Source organism: Gallinula chloropus (genome assembly GCF_964237585.1).
Source record: "Gallinula chloropus genome assembly, chromosome: 4".
Lineage (NCBI taxonomy): Eukaryota > Metazoa > Chordata > Aves > Gruiformes > Rallidae > Gallinula > Gallinula chloropus.
The window spans coordinates 18,834,908-18,847,129 of NC_140088.1; the positions used below are offsets into that span (position 1 = coordinate 18,834,908).

General features: G+C 38.9%; 1 protein-coding gene across 3 annotated transcripts in view; it reads left to right on the top strand.

Annotated features, from left to right (window-relative positions):
- The window catches only part of NAV2 (neuron navigator 2), a gene marked incomplete at its 5' end in the record, with an annotated part of 391,595 nt that overhangs the window by 296,953 nt on the left and 82,420 nt on the right, over positions 1-12,222 (top strand). For all 3 annotated transcript variants that reach the window (XM_084263024.1, XM_084263022.1, XM_084263023.1), the window contains one exon: positions 9,143-9,265. In XM_084263024.1, the coding sequence (XP_084119150.1) occupies positions 9,143-9,265 (123 nt within the window). The remainder of the gene's footprint in view (positions 1-9,142; positions 9,266-12,222) is intronic.

Genomic DNA, 12,222 nt, shown 5'->3' on the forward strand with positions numbered 1-12,222 from the left:
TCAACGGCCCTATGCTAAAATTCTCCCTGCAGCAGCCTCCCACAACTAATGGTCTCAAGTTGCATCAGGGGATTTGGATATTAGGAAGACTTTCTTAACTGAAGGAGTGATAAGGCATTGGTACAGGCTGCCTAGAGCAGTAGTGGAGTCACAATCCCTGGAGGTGTTCAAACAATATGTAGATGTGGCACTGCAGGACATGGTTTAGTTGACATGGTGGTATTGGACAGAGGGTTGGACTTGATGATTTTAGTGGTCTTTTCCAACTTTAAAGATTCTGTGATTCTATTTCTGTGACTTCAGTGGCTGTTGCGGGGGAAAGATTTTTTACCATTTTATTAGCCTCCCCATTTATTTAATCCTTCCCATTCCAGATCTCCATTACCACGACCTTTTAATGTGTTGGTGTGTTTGATGCTCATGGGATTCTGCTTCCTTCTTATTTGTTCAAGCCTTTATGCTCCCCCAGGATCTTTCTACAAGCAAGTGAACTGAGAACACCCATGGAAATATGCTGAAAGGGGGAGCAGACCACTCTGAGCTGGGGAATCAGACTTTACCCCCTGCTTCTGCTCAGGTCAATCAAACCCACACAAAAGCATGTGCTGCCCTAGGTATAAATCACATTAGTGGTGCAGAAGCCTGTCTGCTGTGGAACCATCACTAAGATAGTGTTCTGTTGTACACTGAAATTATTAGTTGCATCTATTAGAAGGCAAAGAAGAGGTCAATATGAAGACCTGAAATTGAGGACTAATTTTGTCGCATGTTGAACAGTGTGACTGATACTTGTAGGATTCCTGTGGCTTGGTTGCTTGATATTTTATTTATCAGCCAGACAGTGACACATCTTTTTCAGGTGTCAGGCTTATATGTTTCAAAACAGCCCTTCACTTGGGCTAAGGTTTTAGAGAAAGGAAAGGAGGGCTATGCAGTTTGCTACCAGTGAGAATTTGTTCTTGGTGATAATAGTTAAGAGAACCCATTTCCTTTTAAGCTGTTAGTAACGGGGGCAGTTGCTGCTCCAAGTATCACATGGGTAGCTAGAAGTAAGAGCGGCTGAGCTAATCAAGATCTGGATGAGAACCTGTGCATTGATTTAGTGCTGGCAATAGAGTTTTCCAACCTATTTTTTTACCATGGTATTTTTTCTGTACGCTTTGCCTTGGTCATTGGACTGGACATTGCACTTTAAATGGCATGATTTTAGCAATGGGATTTCATCTAAATACAGTAGATGGGTAAAACCGCATTCCTTATATGGCTATAACACTTCAATATGACTAAGTATCATTAGGAGGTTTATTTTGTTTGTCTTCTCTGAGCAGCATGTTTATTTGAGCTGTCTTGCTAGGAATGGCTCCTTACATATCAATCTTTTCAACATTGCAGAATAGTAACTATGTATGGTAAATAGATAATTAACACAAGTAATAAAGGGGTCAGGCTAGCAAATTCAGAATTTTTACTTTCATGAAGTGGTATTTGGAACCTTAATTTTTGACTTCTTAGAAAATAGTGTTGAGACTGGTTCGGAACAAGCTTTTGGATTTAGTCATAGCTGTTCTGGTGCTGTGAGAAGAAAATAAAAATATTATGGCAGTGTTTACAGTTCTGCACTTAAAGATCTTTACAGGAGACATGACTAGAATGCAATTTAGTAGTATTAATGTATATTGTTTTAAATATTATTAAATATTTCAAGAATAGTTCAAGAACAGTTCTGTTGCCAGCTTCATTAATAAAAGAGTGATCAGTTATCACAAATGCTATCTCAGATAGCACGCTCTCAGAACTGTTCTGGAAGTGTAGGATTCAGCGTAGGAAGACATCCTAAGTCATAACCTTAGAAACCAGCTGGAATCAAGCTTTTTCGTTTGGTATACTGATAAAAAGAGCCACATTAGGTCATACGTAGTGTTTATCTGTAAAATGAACTCCCAAGTTGTGGTTTGTTGTATTTTTTGCTCACTTGTATTGTTAATGAGTACCAAAATGCCGTTTAATAGCCATTAACCCCCTGTGGGCTCGTTTCGGTAACAAACACATCAACAGTGTTTGAGCTGCTGCTGCTTCAGTGCCAACAAGCAGGTTTTTGTAATTCGAGCAAAAGGACAGCTGCTGAAGGACAAAAAGATGCAGTCTCACTCTGGGCTAGCCGGTAGAGGGAGATGCAATCATACGCACTTTATCCATGTGGATCATCTGCCGGGAAGAAGTAGGTATGACTGAGTTAAAAGTTGCTGTGGAGTAAGTCTTCCTCCGTGGCTGACCCTGCTGAGAAGCTGTGGAGAAGCAGCACGCCCTCATTAGTGCGCTTTGGTAACACGGATTTCGTCTCCTTAACAGAAGAGGACAATGCAAAATGGATCACTTATTCTATAGCTTGTTTCTTTGGTTTTCATTGAAATAGATTTTGAGAAAGGGTTTGGGCGTTTCAACTAAAATTGGTATATGCAAAACCCCACTGAGGAGCTGCCTAATCCTGATGGATATTCAGCTTGCTCCAGGCTGGCAGCCTGTGCTTGGTGGCTGTGATTGTTGTCTTCTCTTAAGTTTCCACCCATGTTTCACTGGGGTCCTGAGTGGCATTTGCACATCTGAAAGGGTTGGACTCTCTTGGGTGTTTTCCAGTCTTGTCTATCTCATTTTGACAGATTTCTTCACTGTTTTCCTATCACAGGGTAAGGTCATTCACTTTTTGTTAATGAATGACTGGATAAATTTCATAAACCATTTAGGAACTGGAACCCCAGGGCTTTATCCTTCTAGATGCCGTTAATGGCTGGGCTGTGATTTACTCACCTTCTTACAGGTGAACCTTCCAGTGTAGTGAATCATTTGGGCTTTGCTTGCCCACTGGACCAGCTCCAGTAAGACGGATGGATGGATGAATGGATGGATGGATAGAGAGCATCTAGAGACCATCTAGTCTGGCATTAGTGTTAGGTTAGTCTGGCTATCTGAAGAATTCATGTATTGCATGAGTAACATGGATCTTAATCCTCTCAGAGAAAGAAGTAAATTTTTTTTAACTAGCTTTTTCTGATGCTCACCTTTGATCTGGGCATGCTGGATATAGGTTTTGGCTAGAGAGGCTTTGCTGTAGAACCCAGACTTAAGCATCTGCTATGGCCTAACTCTTGCTTGTAGGCAATGCTCACAGCTATAAGCCAAGGCCTCTAGATCACAGAATTTAGGGTTAGCTCGATGGTCTCACCAGATTGAACTAAGTTTCTTTGGGGGCTTAATGAAAACCAATCATTCTGGAAGGAACACATGTGAGTGCATGTATTAGATTTTACCTATAGTGGCAGCAGCAACCTGAGTTCTTTACAGACTGTATTGTCCTTGGAATTCCCTCTGTTAGCAAATTCAAACTATATAGTAACAAGCCCAAAGACTTCTTGAAAGGGAGGCCCAGCTGAGAAGACATGTAGAAATAAATTTAGCCCTGGGCAGCAGCCCCCCCACATTGTTATCTGATGGCTGCTGAATAACTCCTGTGTCTTCTCCAAAGAGAAAGGTATTGATTTCACATAAGATGCTTCTTTCTGCAGGTTTCTTTTTTTCTTTTTTTTTTTTCCCCATTAAGTAGTTAATGGAGGTGAACTTGTTTTTCTTCTAGACTGATTTGGACAGCGTGAATAAGCAGCTACTGTTCATGTGTCAGTGGTTTACAGGTGCAAGTTTTCTCCAAGTAAACTATGGAACTAAAATATACTTATTAAGTTTTGCATAATCTCATATTTCCTGTCTTACTCGTTAGTGGATCAGGTATCTTCTCCTTCCCAGCACTGATAAATATTTTTGAGCCTGCAAGTCATTTATTCTTTTTTCTGGGTTTACTCCATGTTTGGGTTTGAGTGTTTTCAAAACAATTCGTAGTTCACACATTAGTTTGCTGATTGGAAATTGTTACAGATTATTAGAAGTCCATCAATTTATAAATGGCAGACTGCCTTAAATACAAAATTAAATTTTAAATGAAATGAGCAATAGGTTTGTGCTTCTATGAACCTGAAAGGTAATATTTGCTCTAATGTTAGCGATTTGGGCATGGTATTAACAGTCCCAGTCCGAAAGCTCAGGACCTAATCCTGTTCCTGAATATCTTTGTTGAAATTCATGTAGCTCAAAGAATGGATTTTAAATGAGCTGCAGGCCTGTAGACAGTGTATATACTCAACCCTTTGGTTAGAGAGATAGAGTACTCTGCCAGGGTGGTGGGCATTGTAATGGAGAGTGGTCAGGCAAGAATAACGGATGGAAAGATGGAAAAGTTTCTGGAGGGAAAGATGGGAAAAGATCATATGGTCTAATTCCAGTGTTGTGATGGAAAATGCAGACCAAATTCCTACTAAACTGAGAAAATTAGGGTTATCCTCATCCTGCTATTAGGCTAGCATTTTGTTTTTAAATCAGACTTGTAATATATTCCTGGTTGCAATAACAGGATCATTTTGATGATATTTATTGTATTGCAGAAACAGGAGTGGAGAATTTTCTGTTGCTGTTTTTTAGCAGCTGGCAAAGTTAGACTCCTCCTTTGATACTCAAAGCTTGTTAAGCCTCTTGATCTCACTTAACTGACTGTAATGATGAGGCATATGAAGCCTAGTGAAAACAAATATTTAAAGGACACCATTAAGGATAACAGTGTTCTTGCTGCAGTTAAAAGAGAACACTCTTTTGTGTCAAAGTGGATGTTGATATACAGGGTAATCAAAAACCTGTAACTCCTACAAGCTTTTTGTTTCTTCAAGTTTCAAGCATTTGGTTTGTTGGGCAAATCTTTTGCAAGGAGGCAGCTGGGCAGGTATTTCCAAACTAATGAATCCAGAACACCAAGTGGAAGGCAACCAGTCAGACCCTGCTTCAGGGCACATTGCTTGTGGGTTTGGGATTTTGGAGCCACATGATGCTGTGCAGATTAGGGTAGGCTTGCCGAGTCTGTCATGCACTGCTGTCTTACCTGCTGCTCCTTCTTTCCCCAATCCTTGGGTAAAGAATGCTTGTCCCTTGGCTATCTATTTTCTAAATTGGAAAATTCATATTTGTACATTAAAGAGTGAAATGAATATATATGAAGTGGTAGAGTTTTCAAACCATAAAAGTAGGTGTGTTGCTGGCTGGCTGCATACATGGGCAAGAAGAGAGTGTGGACAGAAGGCAAGTGACTCAGTCTGCTGGATTTTACTGATCCCTGGCATAAGCCATTCCTGTTCCCTCTGTGTGCCTTTCAGGAAAAGGAAATAAATCACATCAGCATCAGAAGTATCCTAAAAATATTGCACTTGGAAGGACTTATTACAGCATTCAAAATTTCAGAGGCACAGAAAGGGTGTATTTGGCTAAAGAAGAGAGAAATTTAAAGGTTCAGGTTGTCCAGGGAACTCCAAAGCAAATTACTTTGTGCCTGTAATAGAGGGCAGGGAGCCACTTTCTTACAGGAAAAAGTGTCACTTAGAAAGTGAGCTGTGAGTTCCAGTTGTGTGTTAGAAGTACATAATACTGTTCTTGTTTAACCCGACTCTTTTCATATTCAGAGTAGCTTGGCTAATTTTGTTTCCTTGCTGATAAAGGGTGACACTCTAGAGATGAGTATTAAGCATTAATTCCTGAAAATGTTAGAAAGTGCTTTTAAGCAACATCATCACTGTCCATTCAGTATTATTATATTTAATTACATTAAAGGCAGTTATTCCCCACTTAGGGATGTACCTAAAGCATCTGCACTGTTAAAGTGTTTGAACATGTAGACTTTACCCATCTGTATAAAAGGCACAGAATCTGGGAAATACACTTTTCCTCAGATCATATGTTTAAACTTTATCTTCTTTTGGGGCAGGAAATAAAACACTTCAAAGTGCTTGGTTTTGCACTGAATGCGCTTGCAAAGTTCTTACGATACAAGGTTTCTAGTACAAATTTGGTTTTTAATAAGAAAAGTCAAAAAAATGACACCTACAATTGTTTGGGCTGCAGCGGGTCATTGTAGAGGAAAGACTAGTATAGTGATGTTCAGTACTGCGTGGATATATAATGGGCAATAAATTCAGGTGGTGTTGAGTACTTTTAGAACTATACACATGCAGGATATTTCCTGGTTTCATTCCTCCCTGAGTAAAACTTTCTATGACCATCTTTAGAAAAATACACCTTCATTATATTCCCCTTTCTCATAAAGCAAAAATCTGCAGCAATAATAATGTTACATTCATGAAGGTAAGACGGATTCTGAGAGCCAAGTTTGAAGGGATGAAGAGGAAGGAAAAGACAGCAAAGGCAGAAGGTGTGTGGCACCAGTAACTTTTAATCTCCTTTGTACTAATAGATAGTGTTTTTTTAATTTGTTTTAAAGTTATTATGTAAATGTTCTTTTCTCCACATAATTTAGAAGCCAGTATTTTTCCTCCTTCATTCCCCTCACCTTTGCATGCACGACTTCAGAGGTCATTGATTTTGCCATCTTTTAGGAATTAAACATTTCTGGGCAGAGGACATTGCATGCAATAAAAATAAGATACAAAGCTTTCCATCTGTGATTACACTAGCTTGTTTCAAAATCAAAAACCTCTTGTGTTGTTCTGGCATGTAAGAAACTTGTCCTGTTGGTATAGCAGGCAAAAGTCGTCATCTATGCCTGTGCTTTTTTACAGGGTCTTGGTTAGAAAAATTCACAATCTCGTTGTCAAAGATGCCAAAGGCATGCAGTGTCCATTGACTTATGCAAGATTTATGAGTGCATGAAATCAGTGAAAACCTGACTGTCAGTTTTCAGTTTGATGCAAATGCAGAATTACTGTAATCTTTCAGCTTGCTAGCTTCTGCATAGAGGATGGAATCTGTTGATGCTAGTGAAAAAAACTTTCCTTTGATTTCAGCACGGCTAACTCTCGTTAGAGTAATATATTCATTCCACATATTCTCAGTAATAAGTACGGAGAGCAACCTATTTCAGCTGCTGTTGATCTTCTTTATCAAAGGACTAGTTATATGCCAGCAGTCTGACAACAAAGCCAAAAGCTGCATTTTCCAGTCGGTGTACAACGGCTATTCATACACAATTGTGTTTCGTGTGCAGACAAGTAGCTGCAGTAAACCAGTTAGAGTATATACACTAGATGTTTTTGCAAAATGCTGTTTGCATGTTTGTATAACAAAATGATCTTAAGCTCCACTTTTCTTTCCTTTTTCTTTTAGTAGCTTAAGGAAAAAACCATTCTTGCACGATAAAATATTTATAAACTATGTCAAACAAAAGTTAGAATGCCAGACCTAAGGGGAATTCCACATGAGTTACAGTGCAACTGCTCCTCATGATTTTTACAGTCTTTGTTTACGAGTTTGGAGAATCGCGTCCCCACAGATTTGCTGAATGGAGAATACTCTTGTGTCTGACTTCACAGGCTTAGCAACCTCTTTGTTGGACTCCCCAGAGAGACTACTTGGTTGTTCCTGGGAAGGCCCTGTACAGCTTTATACATCTAGCTGAAATGCTAACCAGCAGATTGCGCGAGGCTGACTGACTCTTTACCACCCCATTTTTATAAATGTAGTAATCAAATTCGACTTGGGTGAAGTACATCTGTTGCAGTAGCGTTTTGCCGGCAGAGGCATTGCTGGATGCAGCTCGGAGCATCTGTCCTTTCCTGCTGTGGATGAGGGTATCTCGCTGGTAGGGAAAAAGTTCCGTGCCTTGCTAAGCAAGTGGAAGGCGTCCTGTGTATCTGGGTATTACTATTCTGTGAGCTGCTGTCGATTCGCCAAGAGTAGCTAAAGGATTAAGAAGATACAATCCCATCAGTTTCTAACTCGGTGAGGTATATTACGTGGTCAATGGTGTGGCAGAGGCAGTGGCTGTTTTGCTGGAGTTGTTTCATTGCAGGTGTGTGTGAAAATCTTTACTGTGTGTTTGAACAGCTGCTGGTGCTGCCCATGTAGATGTACCTGGGCTGACGAACTGGTGGTAAGAGCACAGAGCTTGCTCTATGCCATCATCTCAAGAAGCGAATGGGACTTGCCTTTCTAATTTAAAGCTAGCTCAAAAGTATCTGTAATCAGGAATACTTCCAGAAAGGAAGTGAAAGGCCACAAATAACTTTAAAACATTATTGAGGTATTGATGTTGGGCAGCTTGTTGAGAAGCTACTAAAGAAACCGGAATAATTTTGTAATTTGAGCATCAATATACTAAAATATTTTATTCATAACCTAAACCAAAGTGACAGGTAGTCGGGATGGTTTTTAACATGATTTTTTTCATTACCACCATGTCCTGAATTTACATTATTCAATGCCTACTGCTGTCTGCATTGGTACAGACTTCAGTAAAACTGATGGATAACACAGCCTATGTTACTGTAAGGAATTGTTCTGGTGATCAACAGCATCTGTCTATTCTTGTCCAGCAAGTGTCATCTCTGTTCACTTTAAGATTCATCTTGCATTTATCTAAACTGGAAAGTAAGAGTTGTGCTATCTTAATAATTTGTGAAGTATTACATGTAGCCCTGGCACTTCTTAATGTCTGAGAATAGTAATGCTTTTTAAATGCAGATATCTCTAGATCACAGTTGCAGACTAAGTACAATGTTGGAGCCAATACAAGGTTGGAAAAACCCTTTTCATTCATGCTGCAAGTTTTAGTTGCTTGCAAGAAATCTTGGGATACTCATTGTTCAGGGGTCATTGGCAAAATCTCAGATAAATTCAGTGTGATTTTTGTGTTGTGATTTCCCTTGTGTTGTTTTCACCCACACAAAATAGCTCAGGTTGCTATAAACCATGCATTTTTTTTGGACAGGAAGAAATCACTAATGACAGCATTGACAAATATTAAATTACTTCCACCTAGGCATCTTAATGAAAGTTAAGCATTCCTCCTTTGTCACAGCTATGTTGAAATTCAATTCTTATTGATGAGAGAGACTTTAAGACGCCATGGAGAAGAATGAGAGGCAAATTATATCTCTGATCTAATAAAGTTTTCCTTGCTTCGTAGTCTGAGTAATATTTTTAATTTAGAAGTGAGGAATTGCAATATACAGTTAAAAAGATGCAGCAGATAGGAGCTCAAATAATGCCTAAAAGTTTTATTGTTTTACTAAACATGGTGTTTTGTTTTGCTGTTTTAAAGATACATGACCGATGGTGGTCTGGGCCTCTACACTCGAAGGCTGAACCGGCTGCCCGATGGCATGGCTGCAGTGCGGGAGACGATGCAGCGTAATACTTCACTGGGACTCGGGGATGCTGACAGGTAAGGGCTAATCCAGAAAATGCTCACATGTAATGGTGCCTTTGAGTCATGCTCTGTCCAACACATATTGGATCTCTAAGATTAAATAGCTTTGGGAATTCAGATACTGAGTATTTTAGGTTACACGTTCACAGAGTGTCAGGATAACTGCTGACTTTGTCTCCTGACCAGTTTGCTGAATTTGTCAGCTGCATTTTTCTGCACAGGACGCAACACAGTAAAATGTAAAACTTCTGGCTTAGTAGCATTTGATAAAAAAAAAAAGAACTAATTTTCTTCTTGCTTGCACCTCTTCCAAGTTCAGTGATTCAGTCTGAATAGTCAAGGCCAAAATTTAAGAATTAGGGGACTGAAAATTCATAATTTATGGGAGTGTGATCGTAAAGGAAGCTAGGGAGATGGGCAGTAATGAGACTTATATTCTGTTAGAGTTGAGACAAACAGGTTAAATACATTCTCTTTTAATGGCATCAGCCTGCAACAACTTCCTCCCCTTCCAAACCCAAAGCCTGATGAGTGTTACCATTGATAAGTGAACCTTTTTCTTCCATAAGTGTAGAACATGTTACAGGTTTGAACCAATCTCTGAAAGAAAAGCTTTTTTCTTTTTTTTTTTTTTTTTTTTTTTTTGTTGTTGTTATTGATAAGTCTTTCCTGTGACATAATGTACTTGAGTGTGATATGACTGGATACTTTCTTGATAGTGATGTGTGGGATTACTAAGGAAATACAAGTGATGAAGAATTCAGCCTTCTTTTCAAAGAAAGCCATGCTAAGTTTGCTTTAGTGGTCTTACGACACTGGTACAGAGCAGGATGGTAAATCTCAACAAAGGATCTAAAATCCTATTAGATAATCTCAGCTTGGTTTCAATTACAAAGTCAACATATGCCTGCCAGTTGTAAAATACGCCTAGATCTTTCAGGAGCTCGTATCTATTTCTGAAATTTGCAATTTGAAACTCATACTCAAGCCAACAGCACTTGCTTGTGGCTGCCTTCTGGGTGAAGGCATTGCCACCTGGTGATGCAACTGAAGACTAATCAAGTGTCATCCTCATCTGTTGTTGCATCTTCTGAATGTTGCCACATTTAACAGGAGCTGTTTACAATATAGAATTGGTCTAATATAAATTATATTATTGTGTAAATAATAGCCTTCTGGAGAGCAAGTGATACATGTTTTGTCATTGATTCTTTCCCCTGTCCAATATTTTCTGCACTTGCAATGCTTTTTCTCTGCAGGTGGATTATTCTCACATTTTATTTCTTCATTTCCTTCTCCAAAGACACCACACATGAGGACCTGTTACATACATTCAAGAAGAGATGTCATTTGTGTGTTTGAATATGGAGTGTGACACACTGAAATGCAGTCCCTAGTTTATGTCAGTTGCTTCATCGTTGAAAATCATTCTACCAGCTCACACAGAGAGGACAGATTTAACACATAATAAAGACTCTGTATGGCTGGCAATTTAGCTGCAACACAGGATCACAGAAAAATTACCCTGTCCCAGAGTTGTTGACATTATTATGTTTTGTTTTGATTTAGTCATTTTCTGTTAGTGATGCAAGCCTGCTCAGCTGATGCAGGAGATCAGTTTTCTGACAATAGGGCAGTGATTTAAAAATAGCTCCTCTTTGGTTGCTGGGTGATCACGAGGTGCAGTTTAAATAAAAAAAATGAATCTTTGTTTGAACAGCAGTTTTCCAGGGTGAAAACTGGCATAAGGAAAAGGAGTTGAATGAAACAGTGCAGTAATGAATCGCTTTCCTCACTCTGTGAATGGAGGCAAGTAGGACTTCTGCTTTATTAGCACACCTAGGAAACATATGAAGATTAAATTTAATTTGTTCAAAGCAGATGTTAATTGAATGCGTGGGAGAATGAGTGTGAAAGGCTATGAACCTTTGAGGATCAGGTTAATCATTAAAACGTTATCAGAGGAATTTTTGCAATCTGCTTGGTTTAGAGTCTTGTGTTATTAATTGTAGGAGTTTAGTTGTGAAGCTTTTACTTGTTGGCTCTGGTAACATAAAGCACAGACCTTATAAGGTACATTTTCCCCTGCAGCAGGGAAATCCAAACAAGGCAATTTAATTTAATGCTTGAGTGCAAGGTTAATGGAATCATTGCACAACACAGCTGAGCTTATTCATTCACTTCAATTTGTGTTTGCATAGAACAAAGGCATTTTTAATGAGAAAAGGCCTTTTTATTTAGTTTGTGATTTTTTTTTTGAGGTCACAAATTAGCTATCTACGGTTTTGTCTTCATGTGTATATGGACTTGCTGTGTACCATCTGGTTATTTAAGTTGATTTCACATTGTCAGGCACAGCTGCTTGATCTGAGACTTAATTCTGCCCTTTAATATATGTAACTTGCATCTATGAGCACATATAGATAAGCGGGAAGATATTTGAACCCAAGATTTGAGTTAATCTTTCTGTAATTGCTTACTTGTATAACCTATTATTTAGATAAGTAAATTCAGACCTGTGCTAACTTTATCCCTGTGAATAGGATAGGAGACTGTATTAATGAATGTGAACTTGTCAAGTGTACCTTTAATGCTGTTATTAGGGACATGTCTTGCTATCTTCTTTTCAAAAAAATCTTTAGTAACAAAGTGCATAAAGATCAACTTCTGAGCATGATTGACTTGGATTCCTGCCTTTTACAATTTAATTTGAGTTTTCATGAATTACATGTATTTGCGTAAGAGTACAAGGCATTAAAAGGGTCTTCACAGCATCTCAACTGTAAGGACCTGGAGAGCAGATTACATTGTCTTGGTACTTCCAACAGCTACAGCATTGGTAGACTGTAGGTACAATGTAGCTCAGGTGTTGGGCATGAATAGCATCGAGTTTTCGTGTATCATGGTTCAGACTGATGATGACCACAATCACAGTCTTGGCATACTCTTGTTGCTTTTCAGTTAAACCAGGA